Genomic DNA, 24,998 nt, shown 5'->3' on the forward strand with positions numbered 1-24,998 from the left:
AGAGCTAGGATTTAGATACATTAAGTATAGCTTAGTTTACTTTGGTTTAACATTTTTGTCATTTCTTATGTAATTTGAACATTGAATTCATTTGTTGATAGTTGTTAATAATGAATTAATGATTCAATGTTTATTGTCATTAAAACTGCTTGAAAGCATAATAAAATGTTTATTTGCTGTGAATTGGGTCTGAAATTACATTTTACAGGTACAATGTTGGGCTTATTGTAAAAATAGAAAGTTTATATAAAAAAAACTTGAAAACAACATCGGTTATTAATAAAAACCAATGTTAATATAGTAAACAACATCGGTTATTTAGAAAAATTGATGTCAACATGCACCTTAACATTGGTTTTTCAAAAAATCGATGTTGGTTATTTCTAAATAACATCAGTTATTTATACATAACCGATGTTAACAAACAAACTTTAACATCGGTTATTTATAAATAACCGATGTTATATATAAAGAACTACAACAAAATGAATGTATAGATGATGGACGTTGACATCGGTTTTCTAGAAAACCGATGTTAACGAATATATTAACATCGGTTTTTTTAGAAAACCGATGTCAACGTCCATCATCTATACACTTATTTTGTTGTAGTTCTTTATATATAACATCAGTTATTTGAAAAACTGATGTTAGCATTTTTATGTTAACATTGATTTTTCAAAACCGATGTTAACAATAATACATTCAACATTGATTTTAAAACCGATGTAGAATGCCGCAAATAATCGATGTTGAAAGTGTATTTTCTAATAGTGTTGAACCAAAACACCAATACTCTTATTTCACTTTCTTCTTCCTCTCGAATACAACCCACCATTAAAGAGTGTAAGACCTTAAATCCCTTGCACAAAGGACCTTGTTGTTGTGATTCTATCTGAATTTTGGACTAATTTCAAAGGTGAGAGACCCTTCTCTTTCGCTCTTTTCCTCCATTTTGTTTTCCTCCATGGACACTTAATTTTAGAGGTTTCATAAAAGTGTTCATTTTCAAGGTTTTGATGTAGTTTTTGTTGGTTTTTGGGGTTTGGGTGGTGTGGATGATTTGGAGCTATTGTGTGAGTGGGAAAAAGCTTCCATCTTGGACCCAAAGTCTCATCATTTCCTTCCTTTCTTCATCTCAAAGCAAGTTCATTGAGTTTGATAAGTAAGAGAAGCTTTAAACTAACTTTAATCTTATGATTGATGCGTTTAATCACTTTTTTTAGGTCATTAATGGTGTTTTAATTCGATGTTCATGTTTGGAAATGAAAGATTTGAGTTGAAGTTGGATTGATACTCATTAAATGGAGAATATAGCAAAACTATGATTTTGCAGACTTAGCACACTAGGTGGCGCTTAAGCGCAATAGGGGACTAGTGTTGTCAGGAGATTGGCGCTTAAGGGCACATTACCTTGCCCTTAAGCACAACCTGACAGAGTGAAAGTGGCTTTCATGCTTAAGCACATACACATGGGCGCTTAAGCGTGAGTATCAGGGACATCTCCTTTGTTGAATTCCAATTTAATTTCAATCTTAAATACTTCTTGATGTGTATGTGAATCTTGAATGAAATGGATTGAGTTGATTTGTGGTTATTCCCTTTGCAATTGACATTCATATGTTGAAATTGGTGTTTGATTATGAGAACTTCTGGTGTGAAAAGTCTCATGATGCTCAGATGAAATATGTCAAAGTTCATGATTGGTGAAAATGATATGAATGATGAATTCATATGGAATTGAACAAGAGCTGAATGATGAATTGATGATAAGTTGAATGAGATAAGCATGATGAGTTGATGAAATGGATTGAATTAATATGAATGGATTGAGTTAATTATGAAATGAATTATTGATGATGGTGGATGAATGTATTAATGATGTGATATAATGTTGATTTGAACGATCATAACACATATGCATTGATGAATGATATTGCATGTAAGTTAAGGTTGCTAAAAAGACCCTCAACCTAGTGCTGGAGGTTGTCGTGATGGCTCATGGTGAAAAAGGCCTATAGAACAAATAGGTGGACAAATCTATAGATAAGTTAAGGTCTTTGCAAGCCTTACTAAGCTAAGTTACTATCCATGCTCATCCATTTTCAAGAACACCACACTTTTTTCATAGGATTAATTTAATTATCCTCTAATGGTCAAGGTGTGACTATGTTAGGGGATACACTTGGGTTAATCACTCAAAAAGAGAAATCTCCTTGGAGTAAAGAGTCAACATAGCATAACATGATATGTAGACATGTGCATTTATAATTTATGACTTGAGAATGATGTGTTACTTGATGAATTATGTAAATACATTGATATTGGAAAATGTGTGTGGTTTTTGTATCTTTAAAAATGGAAAACTTATGATATTTCTCTTATATGATGTTTCTTTTTAAAATGAGTTTACCTTTGTGCTTTATGTTGAACTGAGACTTTGATGATGTAGTATCATAGAATGCAAGTACCTTTATGATTATGACATGGGAGACTTTTAGGTGTGATGTTTATATGACATGCTTGGAATCATGAGAAATTCTTACTATTTTCATCAATCCAACTAATTCCTGAGTTTTAAAAAGACTAGAAGTGAATCTTTCTGCATTAAAGTTAGTGTTTCATGTGATGATATCTGGAATCGTTACACACAGAATATGATAAATGCATATGCGGGAAAAAAATCATCTCAGATTCTCAATTAATAAAAGGAAAGTATGATAATGTCTACCCAATAGTCAAATACAACAAAAATGACTACTTGACAAAGTAAAAGCACGAACAACACAAATGAAAAATAAAATTAATAAATAAATAATACATTGGAGAAGTAGGAAGTAAGTGACAAATAGAGTGTGGACCTGACTAACCTCTTCCCTTGAATGGCTGCAAAGTGTGTAGAAGAAAGAGCAACTGGTAGCACCTTGTAGTCGTAGCAGTCTGGCCTTAACAAAAAAAAAAATGAGAGAATAGAGAAAAGAAAGATACCGAGTGAAAAGAAAATGAAACGTATGAGAGAAGCTACTGATGTTATTAAAGAAAGATAAAATATTTACTTTAAACTTAAATATTATAATTATTAAATAGCTAGTAGATATTATAATTTAAAATATTAAACACAAAAAAGAGTTAAAAAGTTGGCGAGGGACATATTATATTTATATAGAATATCATAAAAGGTTTACGAAATGTGGGTGTGTTCATGGCCCCGTGGACCACCCCGGTCCCTTCGCCCCTGCTTCTTAGTAAGGTCGTTTTTAGTGTAATGCTTCTTAGTGAGTTCCTTTTTAGTATAATAATTTAAAGTTTTCTTTATTATGTGTCATGGTTGCGTTCTTGTCTGTGTTTAATTATTTGTTAACTACTTCAAAAAATTATTTCGTAGTACTTGATATAGGAAATGTGCAAATCCACTAATTGTTTTTTATAAAGCAAATCCACTAATTTGTTGAACAGTGATATTTATCTACTTCATCTTGGAGTGAAATGAGGTGAAAATAAGAGAGAAATAAAAAAGAAGGCAAAGAAAGTAAAAAAAAAAAAAAAGAAGTGATAAATGTTACCATTGATAGTTGAAAAAAGTAGAGAGAAAGAGAAAAGGATGTGATAATAAGAATTTTCCTTTTTGGCAAAAGGTTTCTTGTCCACATAGTTCGCTGAATGATCCCACAGTTTCATCTTTACCAGATTTCAGATCATGGGTCTGCACTATTATGCATGATTAATCCCTATATCAAAATCTGCGTTGTCTAAAACTTGCGTAATGGATGTATACTTCCTCTGTTATTGGATTTTTCACTGTACTGAATTTGTATGTATATCAAATACCATAATTACATGTTACCTTGCTTCCTTCCTACCAAGGCCTACACATTTCTTAATTTTCCTATTGAATCGTCTAATTTGTAGTAAATACAAAAGAATAATAAGCAAAAGCGGTTTAGATTTGATTTCCTATATCAAAAGTACTCCTTGTGAAACTCGAAGCGTGTAGTTGTCTTGTGGCTCAGCTCAAGTGATAGCTTCTTTAGCTCTTTCGCTAATACTGGCATCCCGCAATAGAACACCCCTGCAAGTTTTATACATCATTTGCTTATTAAAATTTACAAATATTAGGAAGTAACAAAGATGGATTGAGCTTAATTTATAAGTGTACATCAAAGCACTTGTCACCTTTCTTGTCCTCCTCTCTAACAAACTAACTGCTCATTCGTACCTTTGCATGTGCTTTTACGCAAAGAGGGGTGGTTTGTATTTGACCACCGTTTCTGTTTTAAATCTCAATGGTTGATACTTATGATCATTTAGGAATAGTTAACTATGTAACCGTTTAATCATATTCAAAGAGTAGTTAATTAATACATTATTATTCATTTTTTAAGGAAAAAAATAGATTCAAACTATATAAAAGGAGAATTATAAACTGTTCTGTACTAGATGTACAAAAAAAGTACTATTTCATTTACTTATCCATTGAATTGTAAATACTTAGGTATACCCAACAATTTTAATTGTTTATTTTTATTCTTATTTTTTGTTTTTTTTTTGGGGGGGGGGGGGGGGTTAATTTGTCTTGATCAGTTATGGGATTTATAACATGTGACATCATTAAAAAAGTGTCATAAATTAGAAAGGAATTTTTAAGGGTTAGGATCAATTTTATTATTATAATTTCTATTTAATGAAAATTAAATTGTGTTGGTAACCAAAATAAAATAAATTGTCGGTTTAACCATTGATAGATTTATATTATGAATATGATACATCAAATTAATTCATAGTTTTGTTGGTATAAAATATAGCAATATATACTTTAATATACCATAATGTTGGTACCTACATGTAAGATACTAACATATATTAGTTTATTTTTTGTCAGATAAAAAATAATGCCAATAAAAATGATTGAAAAATTGTTTGACTAGATATCCATTTCTTCATCGCGATCTATTGAACAAATAGATCCATAGTTCCTTGTAAATTGGGTTGTTTTGATCGGTACATATATTACTTTTGTATCTCTGTCTTCATTTTTATCAATATTTTAATTCTAAGCATATTTATAGTTCTGTGTGGCAATTATATCTATAGAGAGGACTTATGGCTTGGCTCTCATGTGAAGCATAGCATAGGCAAGTTAATAGCAATTATTTGTTGTCCAAATATTGCAGGAAGAAACAAGGAAAATTCAATATCTTTTTGGAGAACGGTTCTGCACTTTGTAGCAAGTAATTTACCTACTGTAGAAAACGGATGTTTAGAGGCAATCTTGGTGAAAACTTCTTTCCAATTAGGCCTGGCAAAGTGTGTCCTTACCTGCAATAGAAAAACAATAAAAAAAAAAATGGTCATGTTTAGGTGTGTAATTACAATGAACTTTAAACAGTTAAACTTGTTCATCATGTTCACAACTTCAGGTATTGAGGATCTTACTCGAGTGCCTGACAGAATGTCAACACCATGTTTCGCATGGTTCAGTGCTTGGATCATGGTTATTAAGGTTGATCTCGCATCCCCCTCTTCATAGACACTTGTAAGATAGTTATGAAGCTCGATTTGACCCTGACACATAGTAAAACATAAAGATAAAACAAAGAGCAAGGACAGTTAGTATATCAGATAACTACTTAGGGTACGTTTGGATTTCAGATGGGAGAGTCCAAAATTATGTTTAAGAGTAAAATCAGTTTAACGTCATGTTTGGTTATCCCTCAAAAGTATGTTCAAAAGTAAAATTTTGCCTTCAAATTCAGTTTTGAAGAAGACTTGGGATACTTTTGTAAACTCAAGTTGCAAACTTAAGTTTGACCCAAACTTAAATTTACAAATTTTAATCCAAATATGCACTTATAAGAGACTTATTTATGAACATATTATATATTACTTTGTGGTCCATTTCTGCAACTTCGTCCATTACTCCTTTAAACCATTCAAAAGATCCAGGTTCCCTAGTGACCCAGTAGAAATAAGCATTCGTAGTCCTTCGTGATCTCTTGCTTCCTCCTGGAGTTACATTTGAAGATGTAAAGCTATTGGAGCTCTCATCTGATCTGGTTGTTTGACTTGTTTCTGTGTTTGACTCCTGCACCTGACCTTGTGAAAATTGAAAACTTTAGATAAAAAGTGGAATCAAATCAACTTTCTGAAAAGGAAGCCATAGTTTGGATAGTACCACTAGTTCATCCATTGCTCTGGTGTTATTGAGAAGATCTCTGAGAATGCTGATGAAAGGAGTTGCTCCAATTCCTAATCCTATGAGAAGTAGTACATCAAAATTCTGGTAGTCTTGTGCTGGAGCTCCATAAGGGCCATCAACAAGCAGTCTCGGCTGTCTGTGAACCAAAATACTACTTTGTATCATGATTTATGATATCATAATTTGTCTCTGGTAAAATATGTTTTAAGTCTCTCAAAAATTTGTGAAACTTGATTTTGGTCTCTATTTAAACAACAGTTGAAATGTGGTAGATTTTGTTTTTGGCCTTATACTTCATATTGACTTGAGCAGGAACCAAATTCATGACATTTTTTTAAAAAAAAAAACAATACAAGATCAAAACTACTGTTTTTATATTATTTTATTCAAAGAATCAAAGACCAACACCAGAAATTTACAATAATTCATGCACCTATTCAATCAACTGAGTTAAATCTTCTGTCAAAACTACTGCTTTTAAAATGTAGTAAATAGAACCAATTTTGACCAAAACCTATATGAAAAAACTATATGGCCTTTACTTACCCTCTTTGATCCAGTTGCATTAGTTCACCAAACTTTGCATGACAATTAACTGAAGGTAATTTGTCATCTTCTTTTGTGAGAAGATGCTTAAGTTCTTGGGTCCAGTCTCCTACTGTGCGAATGTGAACACTTAGGCAGTCATCTCCTGGGGCTGAGGTAATGGAGAATGGGTGCCTAAAATATATATCAAGAAGATATTTAATTTGAATTTGCTCGTGTCTATAACTTTGATAATAGACTTGAGAACTAGAATCACACTCAGTCACTCACCATTCAAACGGAGAGATTTTTGGGCATTGTAAAAATATGTATTGTCCACTTTTGTACTTAAATCCATTAGGCTTGGACATCAGTAAGCTGAATACATTTCCCGGTAGTCCTGAAACCTGCTAGATCAAAGTTAGGAAATTTATAAGGAAAAATATTTTTCTCAAGTCACATCATTATATCATCCTAATTTGGAGAAGAAAAAGAAGAGAGATTTTCTTTCCATTTTTGGATGTTTAATCTTTGTTTGGAAGATTAAATAAAATATAACGAAAGAAAGTAAGAAAGAAAACGGATGAAAAAAGATAGTGAAAAAATGAAATAGTTTGTTTTGAAATATTGAAAAAGGAGAGAAAGAAAATTAATTTTTACCTATATGTATTTGGTTAAATAAATAAAATAAAATAAATGATATGCTCATTTTTTTTTTCTCTCATTTTGCTAAAAACAAAGCCTAGAAAAATAATCTACTCTATTGATGTGGTAAATGGTTGATCATTCGAAGCAAAATCAACATAATTCCCTCACTTACATATCCCACAAACTACCAAATAGATTGTCTAGAGGGTTCCCATTTCATCCAATCCAGTCATGGAATCAAATATACTCAACAATCGTTGGGGGTAAAAATAATGCAGATAAAAGTCCAGTAGTAAATTTTCACCAAAGAAAGAAAAGGCTAGTCACTATTCTTAAATTACTCTCTGCTCTTGCAGTTATTTTCCTCAATGTAGAGAACAAAATATAAATATGGACTTGTAAAGACACGTTTCTGTTACCTTCAGAATTTTTACTGTATAATGTGCTGATCTACGAGTGCGTAGAGTACGCTCAGCAAGGTACAGCAACAGTGGAACAGAGATATACATCCACGTCTGAAATTAAAAGCAGATAATTTTTTTCAACTTTTTAACTTGGTGTATGTATGTTACTAAACATTCACTTCAAGTATCTTGGGAATCCGTTGCAAAATTATTAATGATGATGTAAAAGTAACTTTACCAACGGATTGAAACCGTTGCTTTTGCATTCATTTAGTTTTTACTGTTGGATTTGAATTGAAACGCGTGTGGTAGTATTTTCACCTCCAAATCAAACATGCCCTTCATTGTAGATAGCAATTGAAATTCTTACCGTTTTCTGGTACCACCGATGGGTCAAATACAAGAACGTTCCATGGACGAGAAGCAGAACATAGACCAGACCAAAGAGGTGGTGAGAGTACCAGAACGCATTGAAACCTGTCAATCTGTTGAAGGGTGAAGGAAGCCTGAGTGCGTTTCTCCGGAAGTGGTGAGTGGCCAAAGTGAAAGAGATAGCCATCAAAACAACCATTGAGATTCCGGTTACGCCTTCGACGCCGGTCAGAAGGGATTTGTATGTGGGTCTTTTGTTGTGGAAATCTGAAGATATAAGTGAAAATTTTTCTGGAGATGAGTTTACGAGGAGGGGGAAATCACATGCCAGATGATTGCCTGCATGAACGGCGATTCCAACTGCTATGGCGAATGCAATGATCTGTAAAAGGGAGGGTAAAGTCAAATTAATTGTCAAAGAATTTATACCAGCTTGATTTAAATGTGTCACTTTTGGAGAGCATGTGAACTAATGTGTGTCAATGCTAAGCACCTAAAAACAGAGCCTACAGAACTAGCAAAAACTCAGTAAACCTAGTATTACCTTCTCTAAATAGATCTTAAAGTAATAAAATTATACAAGACAGTGTTTGGATTACCGTTTCAACCAAGTCCACGTAAACTCAATCCACTACTCATATAACTTTTCTGTTTGTGCATTAGAATGTGCAAAATGAGAGTTCAACACCCTTTGAACTGATACTAATATTTAAACACAGTAATTAATTCCTTAAGAGTTGAATATTCATCAATATAGTTCTACATTAATATATTTTATTAACATTAATTAGGAACTAACTTAAACTGTTTTTAAATACTTAAGGAACTATTTATTATGATTTCTAATACTTGAGAGATTATTTATATAATACTTAAAGGACGAACTTGATAGTTGACCTAGCAAAAAATTAGTTAGAATGATAATGGGAGAATTGTCTTTTCTTCCTCTATGTTGATCTAGCATTTATGAACCATTTAAAACATCATATTCTATGTATCCCACCTAGAATGTCTTACTTGACACTTAAGAGAGTTAGAGAGACTACAACAATTCTAAATTGTTCAGTAATTAAATTTTTATCCAAAATCCACTAAGTTATGAAAATTATTTTCAAATCAAGTATTTTAGAAATCATAAAACAGAAATAGATGAGAGATATTTTCATCTTTATCAACTTCTCTAACAATTCTACACTGCTCTGTATCTTGCATTATCCTTCATTAATTGCCTGAACAACCTTATTTAGTGACATTTTAAAACTTATAAACAATTTTTGAAAATTAAAAATCAAACACACCCTAAGTAGAAAGGTTGCACTTCCTATCAAAGTTTAATCCGGCACTTAGTCAAAAGTCAAACCTCGGTGTTAAGGGATTTAATTATTTGGCAACTGTAAAGGACTTTGTTAGCATTTAAAAATTCCCATGTTGACACCCCTTTTACCTTGTGGAAATTAATGTTGTCATCAAAAGGGACAAATTTCCTGGCTCCTGTGGAACGAAGCCATGTCAATGTGTTCCTACAAACTGGTAAGAGAATAAGAGCCATGTTGAGCTTCAGTGTCTCTGCAGCACCTTTAGCTATTGGTATGCAGTAGCTCATCACTTGGAAAGTTGATCTGTTTCTATACTGGTAAAATTTCCAGGCAAATAGGAAAGCAGTGGTAACCAACCACAGTAACAAAATCCAGCCCCTTCTCCAATACTCTAATGCAAGACATTGAAGGGTTCTGCAGAATCTTTGTATCTCATTTTTGGGCCTCAAATCAGTCATATTTTGACTCCAATTCACACTTGCGGTGCTGAGTTGTCTGCTGTAGTTCATGTACCTATCCTTTTCTAGCAACAACATTTCTAGCTGCCACAGCTGAATAGAGGACATATAGCTAAGGGATCAAGAACGGGTAACAGAAAATTTAAACACAATATAATCTCTTAAAATTGGATGACACGAATTATAGTATGTTTCAATTAGCTTTCAAGGTGAGAAATAATCCATTAAACTTTCATAATGAAGGTAATTCAACAAGAGTTTAATGGTCATATATTGAGAGTTAAAAACAGTTTTATATTCTCATCCAATCACAAATCATAGTCGGTATGAATTTTGTTGTAATTGGTCCAAGTATCAAGTTAGTTAGTTGTTAAGAGTTAGTTAAAAGTTAGTTGGTTAATTTCTAATTAACCAGTCACTTGTTAACTGTTTTCTGTTTTTACAGTTAGAGTGTTGAAGCATGTATATATAGCTTCAACCAATTCTAGTGGTAGTTAGTGTTGATTTCAGTTTTTGTTATTGAGAGAAATCTGTAACTGTATTGAGAGAGGGAGATTGAACTCTCAAGTGAAATCAAAGGCTTGATAGCATTGTTCAGAAGCAACCTTGTATGGGATTCTTTCTTTCTTCTTTCTATTCAGAAGCTACTGTTGTGTTCTTTACCAAGATCCCATGTGCACTTCAAGGAGACACTACTGTTTGGAAGAGACTCATTGTCTCTTGAAGAAGTGCAGACAGCATTGAACTCCAAGGAGTTAAATGAGAGGAAAGATTTGAAGGCTTCCTCTATGGGTGAAGGGAAAATCTCACAAGAAAGAGAATAAGGGTGATAAGAAGAAAACCAAATCTCAGCAGAAAAATGGTGGAGGGAATGTCCCTAATATCAAATGATTGCAAAAGGGAAGGCCACACCAAAAAGTATTATCCTGAAAGACAGAAAACCAATGGTGGGAGTGACAGGCAAAAGTACCTGGGAGATGCTGCCATTGTTCATGATAACTATGAGACATCAAAAGTTTTGGTGTCTAATAGCAGCAGTCTAGAAACAGAATGGATCATGGACTCTGGATGTTCCTAGCCTATGACCCCAAATAGATCTTGGTTTGCAGATTTTTGTGAACAAGCTGAAGGATTTGTGCTCTTTGGTGACAACAAGTCTTGTAAGATTGCTGGTATTGGATCAATTTGATTCAAACTCCATGATGGCAATGAAAGGTTGCTTACAGAAGTAAGGTATGTACCTGATCTTAAGAGGAACTTAATTTCAGTTGGTGAATTAGATAAAAAAGGGTATCTGTTCAAAGGAGAGAATTCAGAATTGCTAGTTGGTTAAGGGGTCAGTGGTTGTGATAAGAGGAATTAAGAAGAAAGGCCTATATTCCTTAGATGGTGATGTTGTGATTGGAACAACTACTGCATTTGAGAAATTGAGTCAAAAAACTGAAATATGGCACAAGAGGTTGGGCCATATGAGTGAGAGAGGCCTAATTGAATTGGGAAAACAAAACTTGCTATGCGGAGACAAGTTGGAGAAATTAAATTTTTGTGAACATTGTGTTTATGGCAAGACATTTAGAACTAAATTCAATACTGGCTAACATAGAACTAAAAGGACCTTAGATTATGTTCATGTTGATCTGTGGGGACCCTCTAGAACTCCCTCTCATTCAGGAGCAAGATATTTCATGTCAATTGTTGATGATTACTCAAGAAACTATGGATCTATATTCAGAAGTCTAAGGATGAATCATTTGAGAATTTCAGAAGTTAGAAAGCTCTCACTAAAAATCAGACTGGAAGGAAAGTGAAGAGATTCAGGACTAATAATGGGCTTGAGTTTTGTTTAGAAGCTTTCAATGATTTCTGTAAAGCTAATGCCATTGCTAGACACAAGATTGTAGTTGGCACACCTCAACAAAATGGTCTTGCTGAAAGATTCAACAGAACCAGTTTGGAAAGGGTGAGATGCATGTTGTTGAGTGCATATCTACCTAAGACATTTTGGGCAGAAACTGTTGCGACTGCAACCTATCTAACTAATAGATGTCTTTCCACAACTCTTGACATGGAAACACCAGAAGAGATTTGGTCAAACCACCCTCCAAAGTTGGATCAACTTAAAGTGTTTGGTTGTGTTGCCTATGCTCATATTAGGCAGGATAAGTTGGATCCTAGTGTAGTAAAGTGTATGTTCTTGGGTTATCCAGAAGGTGTGAAAGGCTACAAACTATGGTGTTTAGAACCTGGACATAAGAAATGCCTTATAAGTCGTGATGTTGTGCTCAATGAGAATATCATAGCATATCAAGACAAATTTGATCTCACAAAACCAAGCACAAGTGATACATACAAGACTAAATTTGAGAGAGTCAACTTTGAGGTAGAGCAGATAAGCAAGGGTGGTCAAGCTACAAAGAATTACTTGTTATCTGATGAAGATGATGATGAATCTGAGCAACAGACATCAGAGCTAGACAATTATCAATTAGCTCGTGATAGAGTCAGAAGAGAAACTAAAGCTCCTGAGAGGTATGGATATGCTGATTTGATAGCTTTGGCACTCACTTTTGCAAGTGAGGTTCTAGAAGAAGAACCAAAATCATATGAAGAGGTGCTTGCTAGCAAAGAAAAAGGAAAGTGGTTGAGAACCATGAATGAAGAGATTAAGTCTCTTCATGACAACAACACTTGGGAGCTGATTAGAAAGCCTCCTGACTCAAAGTTGGTTAGCTGCAAATGGATCTATAAAAGGAAGGAAGGAATTTTTGGTGTTGAACCTGAAAGATTCGAGGCTAGGTTGGTTGCTCAAGGTTTCACTCAGAAGGAACGAATTGACTACAATGAGGTTTTTCTCACCTGTCGTAAAACATAAATCAATAAGATTGTTATTAGCCTAGGTAGCAGAACTTGATCTAGAATTAGAGTAGATGGATGTCAAAACTGCTTTCTTGTATAGTGAGCTTGAGGAAACTATTTTGATGAAGTAGCCTGAAGGATTTATAGTGAAAGGCAAAGAGGATTATGTCTGCAAACTTAAGAATTCACTCTATGACCTAAAACAATCTCCTAGGCAGTGGAACAAAAGGTTTGACGAATTCATGTCTCACATCTAGTTCAAAAGAAGTCAATATGATCACTATGTGTATTTTAGATTACCAGCTGTGGGAACATTTGTGATTTTATTGTTGTATGTTGATGACATTCTGATTGCTAACAATTCCAAGCTTGAAATTAACAAGGTCAAAGGTGAATTGAATAGAGAATTTGAGATGAAGGACTTAGGGGCAATAAGTAAAATCTTGGGCATGGAAATTAAGAGAAACAGAAGAAAAGGAACTCTCAAGCTGTCTCAGGAATCATATCTGAAGAAGGTGCTGGAGAAGTTTGGAATGACAAAGTTGAAACCAGTCATCACTTCACAGTCTCAACAGTTCAAGTTGAGTGCAAATCAAGCCCTTAAGACAGCAGAAGAAGTGAATTATATGGATAGTGTTCAATATGCAAATTTAGTAGGTCTCTTATGTGTGTTATGGTATATACTAGGCCTGGCATAGCTCATGTTGTGAGTCTAGTGAGTAGGTTCATGTCCAATCTTGGGAGAGCACACTGGTAAGCCCTGAAGTGGATACTCAGATATATAAAAGGTTCTTTGAGTGCTGATTTATGGTGGAGCCAAAGAGAGAAAGAAAGCTACTATGATAAAGGGATTTGTTGATTCTGATTATGTAGGATGTCTTGACTCAAGGAAGTCTCTCACAGGATACATTTTCGCTGCTTTTGGCACTGTCATCAATTGGAAGACATGGTTGTAGAAGGTAGTTGCTTTATCAACTACAGAAGCATAGTACATGACCCTCACTAAAGCTTTGAAGGAAGCTTTATGGCTTGAAGGCATAGCTAGAGAACTAAATGTACAAGCTAAGGCTATCACAGTGTTATGTGATAGTCAAAGTGCAATTCAGTTGGCAAAGCAACAAGTCTATCATGAAAGAACAAAGTACATTGATTTCAAGCTGCATTTTGTGAGAGAGGTGATTGCTAGAGGATCAGTGCTGGTTGAGAAGATCTCTATTGATCATAATCCCTCTGATATGATCACAAAATCAATTCTAAGCAGTAAATTCTTCCACTGCTTGGATTTTATTCAACTGAAGGGAGAATGAAGGCTATAGATGTTTGATGTTTTTTCTTATGTAAATGGTTGATGTTGTAATCACTAATGTAGGTAACTTGATATTGAACCAAGGTGAAAAATTGTTGTAATTGGTCCAAATATCAAGTTAGTTAACTGTTAAGAGATAGTTACAAGTTAGTTGGTTAGTTTCTAATTAATCAATCACTTGTTAATTGTTTTCTATTTTTACAGTTAGAGTGTTGAAGCATGTATATATAGTTTCAACCAATTTTAGTGGTAGTTATTGTTGATTTCAGTTTATGTTATTGAGAGAAATCTATAACTGTATTGAGAGAGGGAGATTGAACTCTCAAGTGAAATCAAAGGCTTGATAGCATTGTTCAAAAACAACTGCGTGTGCAATTCTTTCTTTCTCCTTGCTGTTCTGGTTGTTGTGTTTGTGTTTTTGATCTTCATCACAAGATCAAAGAACGTGTAGCAAATCTCAATTCTTAGCACAACAAATTTTAAAATAATTATTATAAAAACAATAAATTCATCATACATAATAATTTCTGATAAGATAATAGTGTAAAATAATTTGTATCATCATTACATAATTTTTTTTTCTCTTACAACAAATAGTTGCTTGTAATATTTTTTCATCATATCACTAAGATTTTGTGGGATATAATTGATTCTTTGTACCACACACAATATCAGTTGATGATTTTTTTTTTCAGTTTTATTTTCTAAAAAAAGGTAATTAATAGTTTAAAGTTTCAAATTATTCTCGTCGTCCCATTTTTACCTCGATATAACCCAGGTTTTCTGGGTCTAATTCTTCCATTATTAACGCGGCGTATCCTTCAGCTTGTTCTTTTAGCTTCGATAGCTTGTTTGCGGAAGCACTGAGCATTATGAGCTGTTGAATAAAATTGAAAACAGAAACTATGATCGGAAGGTAATGTTCACGTCAGCAATAAGAAAAGATAACATAAATGTGCCCACGCTCTTATTATTAATACATCTCTCTTTATTTTCTTGATTCATGAATATAATAATGTACTTTTAATTGTTGTAGGCTACAATGCAAACTTTCACGGTTTCCATTAAATTAATATGTCAGTTCATTCTTACTTTCGTTTACAAATTATATAATTAATTTTTTAAAGCATTTTAATATGATAATTTCTTTTTTATGTTAATTATGATATTGATATTAAATAATTTAATTGAGAGTAATAATTAATATTTATCGGAGATCGTAAATGTACATAAAATGAATATTTTTTTAATATGATTTATTTTATATCTAAGATAAATTATTTAATTAAGAGATATAAATCATTATTATTTATATAAATTTTATAATTCCTTCAGTTTGAGATAGTAGATGTTATTTTCAAAGTAAGCTGATGTAATAAAATTTCTAGATGTTGGTCAAGTTTAGCTATACAACGTCACATCAAATTGTGTTCAAATCCGCTTGAAATTTAACCTGTCGTTCCCTAGTTAACATTATTCGTACCGTTTGCTTATCTCTTAAATCTGTTGCTTAAAGCGTATAAAACTTTACCTTCCTAATTAAGGTCGTAAATATAGATTTTTTTTCAAATAATAATAATAATAATAAGCAATTCACACCTAATTAAACTCACCAAAAAAACAAGTTCACAGTTCAAGACAATTTCAGGGATTCTTATTTTCATGTCCTGTTTCTTTTTTGTATTTTTTTTAAATCACCTGTTCTGTTTTTCAATATCATTTTAAACCTCTCCAGTGCCATGTAAACATTCTTTTAAAAATAAAATATTAAATTTTATTTTCTTATAAGAGAAAAATCGAAGCTTAACATAAGATGTGCCAAAGGTTAGCAACGATTAAGAGATATAAGAAAATTATTCTGAAATAAATTTGTTTTTTATAAATTGATGATGATGAAACTTCACTAAATGATAAAAAGTTTGGTGGACATACGCACGTTCTATAACATTCCTAAATCTTACCTCTTGTACTTCCTCCCTAGTAATTCTTCCGTCTTCATTACTATCTGCCCTGAAATAAATAGAATTTTTAATTTAACATTTAAAGAACAATGTGAAACCATTTAAATTCCTAAACTTTCTTCCTTCTGTATAAGAATAAGCAAATACGTAAAATGTTAGAATCTTAATTATACAAAATTCTACAAATGGAAAATATAAATTCTATATACACGATGATTCAGGATTGAGTGAAATGAGAGATGATAGGTTGATGTAAAGTAGTACATAAAGATGAGATTTCATTTTGTTTGTCTAACAATTGGAGTTCCGAGTTCCAGGATGGAGTGGGATTTTTTAAGGATGATAAGAATTGAACCCCACCTTTTTTCAGCATATGTCCCCTAACTCTACTAATTGAGCTATCCTATTGTGTTTAAATAAACTTCTAATGGTACTTTATATTACATTCATAAATTGGTAAAAAAAAAAGATATTCATAAACTGATTAACTTGAATTTAAGATATCTTTATGAATTTTTTTTGTTACAATAACTTTATGAATTTGATTATCGATCTCCTTTTACCCAACTATATATAGGACAATCCTGTTAAAGGTAATTGGCTTTCTTCAACTCCACTTTATTAATTTACATAAAATTCTATGTATATTCGTGTGCTTCAGCAAAATAATGTTAGAAGGAAAATGACAAAACTCATGCGATCATGCTGTTGACTTTTTATTTTTCTCTTTTATATATATAGTAAAAGAAAAATAAGGGGAAACAGTTTTTAAAAAGATTATCACAAGTTAAATACGTAAATCTCATTTACAAACTAAATATTTGAGCAGCAAATATCTTAAATTTTAGACAAAAACCTATATTCAATTTTGTCATAAAAAAATAGGTTAAAATTTATTTCTGTTCATATATTCATTTTTACGTTATAACTCTGTTAAAAGTGATTTTATAACACTAATAACCAAATTAAAAACAATCATACATACAAAGCATAAATTAAAACATTTTATCTGTAAAAAATAAATGAAAAAAAAATATCACGTATAAAATACATTATCCAAACATTTAATAAGCCATGAATTCTTTCGTCCGGTGATGGAGAAAAAGACATTGTTTCTTAATGGCTCTAGTGAAAATACATACCGATCATAGAAGAAGTGATGAAATACTTACATGTCAAAGAAAATCTGAAGCCGAGCATCAAAGCTCTGATCTGAAATTTGCAACCAGAACTCATGCAACTCTTCTCTGTTTATGCTGCTCACTCTCCTTTCCTTCCTTCGAACCAATGCGTCGAATATACACACTGCAAATTCCTTCGAATCCTCCATTCCTTTTATCAATATTTACCAAATTTGTAATTATTTTAGTAAAATTGTTTCTCTTAATCCACACATGCAACTCATCAAAATTTTAATTATACCTTCGGTTTAGTATTTAAATTATAAAATCATGCATGTTGCTGTTGCACATACTAAATTGATGTTGTACTTACATCTTGATCATGTGATTTTAATTCTTATCCTTCTTTAGTATATGACTACAAAGTTTGAATTTAACATTGGTGAAAACTATTCAAACCGTCCCTGGTAATCCGATTCTAAAAATAATTCTTATGTTACAATTGTACCAATTGAGTCCATATATTAAAAAAAAAATCATTTATAAATGATCTTTTCATTCTAATTTCATCAAATTTTGGCCTAATCAAAATTGAGCAACCAAATCACCTGGTCTGTCTGGTGTGTGTTTGGTTACCAGTTACATTCACCTAAACGCCGTGTTGAATGTGGGAAACATTCTCAATTTTCATGCTTTAGAAAGTGGGAACTTCCGTTTGCAATGATGCAAACATTGCAAAGAGGTTTTCAAACACACGTATAATTACTATATTCAAGAAAAATTGAATCTATTTCTTAATTCACCTAAATTATTTTTACTTTTATTTTTTAAAATTTTCTTTTGATTATATTTCCTCACCTATGCATTCACCAAAGTCTTCACGAGCGAGTAAGCCATCCTTGGCCAACACGTTGAACCTTTCTTCCACCTTCCGCCACAGCTCCTCCGTGGCCTCGCCGGACTTGCTGATGAATCTCAACCCTTTCAAAGCTCTCTGCGCGCTCGACCTCGTCCGCTCAAGCTTCACTCTCATTTTCCGCGCGTTTCGCGCCGTCACCAGAGGATCCTCCACTGCGGCAGAGGCGGCAGTGACACTCTCCGCCGACGCCGACGACATCGAACGTAGCCACGGAAACTTCCTCCGAATCCTCGACGTAATCGAAAGGCTCCGCGCTACGCCTCCGCCACCTCCCCCGCCGTTTCCGTCGCCTCCGGTGGTGCTCGACGACGGCGAAGCGTTCGGAGCCGAAGATGGCGCCGGCGCCACGTTGCATAGCACAACGGCGTCGTTTTCAAGCTCCAGCGTGATCTCCACAAGTTCCTTGTGATGATTACTCCTCAGCTCGTTGAGGAACACCGGCAACATAGCACCATATGCGTGTCCTCCGGTCACCGGCGACGAGGCATCAAAATTTTCCTGCAAATCAAACTCGCCGGTGCTGCATCTCCGAAACGACGACGTTCTCATCGAAAATTTTCGGCAATGCGGTTTCTTACTTTCTTTGTTTCTTTCTATAATTCTTGTAGTGATTTTTTTTGTTCTCTCTCTAGAGAGAGAAAGTAGAAGGTTTGAGTAGTGCAAGAGAGAGAGGGGTGTTTGGTTCACACGTTTGGGCGTGGAGGTGTTTTTTTTTTTTCTGTATTAAAAAGAAAGAAAAAGAAAAGAAAACGCAATGGGTTGGAAAACAAGACAAACACCTCTCAACGAATTTGCGCACACGATTTCAACGCCAATGTGGTCTTGCCGCACCTACGAGAGTAGTAGTTGGGAAATGGGATCCTTCATTTTCTCTGTATTCTTTTTTACTCAAAAATTTCAAATAGCAGACACCACAGACACATTCTTTATATATTGCTTCTTCTTCATCGAGTTGTACTTGTACTGCCAATTATAATAGGCGTATCTTTCTGGCTTTTTCTATTGTATTTTTTTTTTCTAACTAGATATCATCGAATTTTGTAGGTGATGGAAATTAAATATAGATTATTTCATTAAATAAATTGATATCATTTATATGAATGCAACAAAATCTTATATTATTGTGTTAATTTTTGAACTTTTTTGTATTGCATTATTTTGTTTTAACCATCTAATCCATAAAAAAAGAAATTCTCTCTAATTAAAAATTTGATCAGAAAGTAAAATCTAAATAAGAATTGTTTCCATTGAATTCAAGTACTACTTAAACGATCAAATTTTAACTTCAAGATATGAATCTTTTGTTCTCAATCACTTTTGATTTTTTGTAGTGTATTTATTTATACTAATATGTAATCTCAATATATAACTTGGCTTAAAATTTTGATCACAAATATAGAATGTAGCAGTATGTATGTCTTTGTCAATAGTTTCTTTAAAGCCTTTGGTACTGGCTCCAAATTTTGCTGGTATTTTTCTTCTTTTCTTTTCGATTATTTATATAATAGAAAAAGAAAAAGAGAAGAAGCATCAAACAAAGGAAGAAGATAAATTTGAGTCCTAAATTGACTGCTTTTGTTGTTTATTTTGGTGCAAAAACAGGTAATGAGAATGTTAAAAGATTTGTTTTTGTTGTTATATTATTGGTGCAAAAATTGATGGATAACTAATTTTTATTGGAAATATGACTAACGTAATATGAGATGTTATCTTGTTTTTTCAATAATAGTTGAGATTTCATATTTTAATTCTCAAGGATTCATTAATAATAGAGAGACATGCATAGGAAGTAAAGGATTTGCTTGATAAAATTTAGTAAAGGAAAAAATTCTCTTGACACCCAAAATCAATATATACCTTGAGAGATAGAGAAAGAAGAGGGAGAAATATCAATATGATAGATAATATGATATAACAGGAGGAGAAAGATAAAAAATAAAATAAAAATAAAAGCATTAATAGAGTGTTTAATATTTAAGGGTGTCAAAATATCAAAACGCATGGAGGAAAATGGGGTAGTTAAATTTTGGTTGCCATAATGGGGGTGAGTTCATGAAAGATGGATAGGGAACAGGTCAAGGGATAAGGTAAGTGAAGGCGACCTAGAATTGGATTAACCACAGCCAAATTAACGTAAGCAATGGTCATGGAGAAGGGGATATGCATGTGTCACATAAATTAAAATATTCCCCTTTTGCAAACAACATTGACACTTTCCAGTGACAGGGGGTTGAACTATAAGCTTTTCTTTAAAGTTGTTGAAGGCTATTACGTTTTAAATTATTTACATGTCTCTATATATTAGTATCACTTGTTATCATAAATCGGCTGTAACATACAAATTCTGCAATTATAAATGCTTGGATATCTATCAATTTCATGATGATTCATTTGAGTTTTTTTTCTCTCCTTAATATAGTTGTTAGATATATAGATTTCCAAATGAGGGTAAACATGTCATTAACTCTCTATGTAGGATATACAATATTGTGGTCATAAGAAACTGTGAATTATTCACTGAATTTACTATTCAAATAATCTAAGTTGGTAGTACAAGTTGTAAACATATCTACCAAATAATTATAATATCAATTAAATTAAAATTTAATTAGGAGATTAAAAAACGATTATATTAAAGAAAGAGAAATTGATCATATTTAGAATTAAAATGTGGTATTTCTTATATAGTAACAGGCTGTACGTACCTACAATATTAATGATTACGTAGTGTATATTTTGGTTTTATTATCAAATTAATCTTTTATTAAATTGTTTATAGTAATATTAGTCGCTTATTAATTTATTTTTATACATTAAATTACAGTGTTTTGAAGCACAGGATAATTTCTTATATTATTCTAAATTTTTTTTACAGTTTATTTTATTCTTTCTGAAAAAGCAATTTGTATATATCATTTTTAACTTTTGATATATTTTTCTTCTACCTTAAGTTAACTATATATATTTTTCTTATACACAATTTCAAATTTTTAAAATTATCTTTAACTGATATTTTTAATTATTTATAATTTAACAATACTCATATATAATTAATTGATGGTAGCATAATTTAACATTATCTGTGTGAAAAGAAACAAGTAACTAGAAAGTAAGAGTAGGTAATCATTGTTGATGTTTAATTAATTAGTTAAATGTTAAATAATAAAATTCAATCTTGTTGTGGTGTTCGTGTCTCCCATTTTCTAAATCAATTTTTATCGATTAATTTATACAGACTGATATCTGTCACACCTCAAGAATTCTTACCCATTGACAGCTTTGTTATCTTTTTTATTTTTTTTCTTCAATGTGATAATGATTATAGTTGTTTGTGAAATACTCAAAATGTTATGTGTTTTTTGCTTACTTTATTCAATATAATGTGAGATTGTAAAACACAAAAGATCGATGGAAATAGATTCAGGGCAGTAGTACTTTAGCCAAAAAAGAAAGAAAGAAAAATAGTACAAAAGGAGAGTAGTACAACAACAATAACCGGATTTTGAGATGTTAGCTTTAAGCACTGTTATGATAATAAAATTGATTATCGATTCAATCAAGACACAGTATCATGATCATTAGATCCACAGTATCATGATCATTAGATCAGCCGTCAAATTAATATGTTAATAATTGAATAACATGAATTGGTATATAATAATTTTCATAAAATATAAATATATGATATGTATTTTTAATATTATATAATATGATAATAAAATTGAATAATGTACACAATAACTTCATTAGAAACAATATGCTTTACTCTTGAATAATGTACACAATAACTTCACTTTCGTTGCTTGTAGCCTTGTACAATGTATACAAACCAGCCTTTCAACTTCTAATGAAAAATTTTCACTAAAAAAGGATTAATTATGCTTTTAGTTTCTTAATTTTTTTAATTTTTCATTTTTAGTCCTTAATAAAAAAATTGGCCGATCTTGGTCTCCAAAGTTTTTCTCCCTTAATTTTTAGCCCTTACCACGAATTACTTTTGTTAAATTATGACTTGAAATTAATTTTATTATTATTTTATTACAATTACCATTGGTTTAAGTACATAACTGATCTAATAATATCAGACTGGGTCTGGTTGCATGGCATGTTTCCGGTCCGACCAATCAGACCAATTCACTACTAAAAAAATGAGTTTTAACATCGTCCTATTAACATCGGTTATTTGAAAACCGATGTCGTTAAACACTTACAACATTGGTTTTCAAATAACAGATGTTAAAACTGAATTTAGTATGATTTTAACATCGGTTCGGTTATTTGAAAATTGATGTGGTTAAACACTTACAACATCGGTTTTCAAATAACCGATGTTAAAATCATACTAAATTCAGTTTTAACATCTGTTATTTGAAAACTGATGTTGTAAGTGCTTAACGACATCAGTTTTCAAATAACTGATGTTAATATAATTTTTTAAATTATTTATATATTTTAAAAAAAATCATATATTGCGTTATTAATTATATTTTAATTAAAAAAATATAATAATTAATAAACAATAATAAATTCAAAAGGTAAACATTTAAAAATTAAACTAAATTTTTAAAATGAATTTCGTAATTTTAATTTTATTATTTCATGATTATCATTTAAATATAACACATATTTATATAAATTATTTGATATTAGTTAATTTGAAAAAAAAATTGTTTTTAATAATAGAGTTTAACTTTTATAGAATTTTTATAGAATGTTAGTAAAAATAATTATATAGTAAAAAAATTAAAATTTATTATTAATATATTATTATTTAATTATTATATTTGAAAAAAATGATATTTTTATTATTTTTAAACAAATTTTTCAGAACAAAAATAAAATTATTTTCATGAGACATGGAAATTATGTTTTAAGTCTTTAAATATAGAGTTAATTATAATCCACATGTAATTTATTTTTATTATATTTGTCATTTTTTTATTATTTTTAACTTCATTTGTTAATTATGTGAATTTTTTGTTAATAAATTTTATAAAAAAAATTATTTAGGAAAGAAGAAACAAAGAAAAAAAATTATATTTAAATAGTGATGAATATTTTTTGTCAAAAGTTATTTTAATACTCAATTAAATATTTTTTTTTTAGATTTACTTAATAAAACTTTAAATTTTAATTCACGAACTAAGTTTGAAAACATGAATAACATATTTGGTCTGGTAACCACGACACACTCAAATTTAGTATGATTATCATTTATGAAATGATTATCACCGAGTTCTTATTATATAAAAGTCATCCTTATTAATATTTAATATTGTATTAAAACTTAAATTTAAAATCACTAGTTAAATTAAAACAATCTTATTAATTGATTTATATACTTAGTAGCAAACAAAAATTTTTACAATTTTTTTATAATATCAATTAATTGAAAAATATTTTGATATAATTTTAATATAATTATTACAGAAATTTACGATACTATAACTTACTGTCAAAAAAGTCATAAAATGTATGCATACATTATTTATTTGATTAAAACGTATTTTTCGTTCTTCTAGTTTTTAAAAACTATAGTTTAGTAAAGGTATATCCTAATAAACATTAACAATTTTAGGACAAAATGAATCATAAGATAAATTCATTTTCTCTCTCGTGTGAGGATGGAAGAAAGTGACTATCATATATATATATATATATATATACACGTCAATCAATTAATGAGTTAAAAAATAATAAAGTAAAAACACAAGATAATGAATCTTAATAATTTTCAGAGTAATTTTTAAAGAATAAAACAAATTATTTAATCACATTTCTCAAAAAATTTGAATGACATAAAGAAAATCTCGTATTGTATTAAGAATACAAATAATAAAATTTAATGATGCTATTTTAATAATGTAAAATAATTTAATTTTATTATTTAACCATAAATTAATATTGATATGATTTCTAAAATAATTTAAAATTCATATACCATATAAAATTATGTACACAGCAAATGCATAGTAAATTTTCTAAATCATAATAGTTTTAGAAAAAGTGTATTAGATAGTACCAACACTCCAAGGTACATCCACGCATCTATATAAACTCCGAGTTCATGATTTTTGTTTTTTTATTATTTAATTTATTGATTTATTGCTAGCTGCGTGAAGTGCACCTAACTAACGGGTTGATATGAATTTTATTAAACTTGGGGAATATACTATTGGGATTTGAAATGTTAAAAATGCTTATTTGATATTTGAAATTAATCATAAAATTGAAATTAGATTTATTAATTTAAATTTATATAGTTGAAACTTGAAAGTCTTTAAAAATCAAAATTATAATTTAATATCACGATTTTATCAATTAATAAAAAAATATTAATTTTAATTATCTAGCTGAAAGTCTTTAAAATCAAAGTTATAATTTAATATCATGATTTATCAAATAATAAAATAATTTTTTCACGTTCTTTCTAATTCTTACTTATGTTTGTTTCAGATTATCAAGAATTGATTTTGAAGAAATATATATTACATTAAAAATTCTTGTAAACATTTTACTAATTTTTAAAAAGTTTTTAAAATATAAAAAAGGTTATCCTATATTAGGTTCAGTTGGGTCTACGTTAAATAAGACCCGAAACCAATTATAAAAATCATGGTGTCCAATTTTTGTCAAACCAAATTCTTAAATTGGGCCTATACGTCATTTCTCCTGTAAAACCCTAAACCCTCAAATTGGTCCCACAATTACTCCCACAATTACTGCAAGAACTCAGGTGTGTATTCGCTGCTCTCTCACAATTGCCGCCATAGAACAACCTTCTTCAAGCCAACATTCCATTTCCAAGAAAAGAAAAACCACCGCTTCCTTCCAGTTACGCTCTTCCGATACGCAGTTTCCCGACACTACCGTCTCGCCGGAAGCTTCCGTCAGTTCTACCGGCACGGTTGTTTCC

General features: G+C 31.1%; 1 protein-coding gene across 2 annotated transcripts; it reads right to left on the minus strand.

The window, feature by feature from the left end:
• Positions 1–3,756: 3,756 nt before the first annotated feature.
• Positions 3,757–18,976, minus strand: LOC114387330 (respiratory burst oxidase homolog protein E-like). Of its 2 annotated transcripts, XM_028347490.1 has the most exons (14): positions 18,022–18,976; positions 17,215–17,374; positions 16,043–16,091; positions 14,845–14,958; positions 9,590–10,012; positions 8,144–8,527; positions 7,789–7,884; positions 7,013–7,128; positions 6,743–6,916; positions 6,173–6,332; positions 5,885–6,088; positions 5,434–5,562; positions 5,238–5,316; positions 3,757–4,069 (listed from the first exon to the last, which is right to left on the minus strand). In XM_028347490.1, the coding sequence occupies exons 1-14, from the start codon at positions 18,629–18,631 to the stop codon at positions 3,960–3,962; spliced, it is 2,808 nt and encodes a 935-aa protein (XP_028203291.1). In that variant the 5' UTR covers positions 18,632–18,976; the 3' UTR covers positions 3,757–3,959. The 2 variants fall into 2 exon arrangements, 1 of the variants encoding a protein (XP_028203291.1); XR_003661293.1 differs by lacking the exons at positions 3,757–4,069; positions 5,238–5,316 and having other exon boundaries at positions 5,440–5,562; positions 5,885–6,093.
• Between the last annotated feature and the right edge of the window lie 6,022 nt (positions 18,977–24,998).

The sequence above is a fragment of the Glycine soja genome, chromosome 15, assembly GCF_004193775.1.
Source record: "Glycine soja cultivar W05 chromosome 15, ASM419377v2, whole genome shotgun sequence".
Classification (NCBI taxonomy): domain Eukaryota; kingdom Viridiplantae; phylum Streptophyta; class Magnoliopsida; order Fabales; family Fabaceae; genus Glycine; species Glycine soja.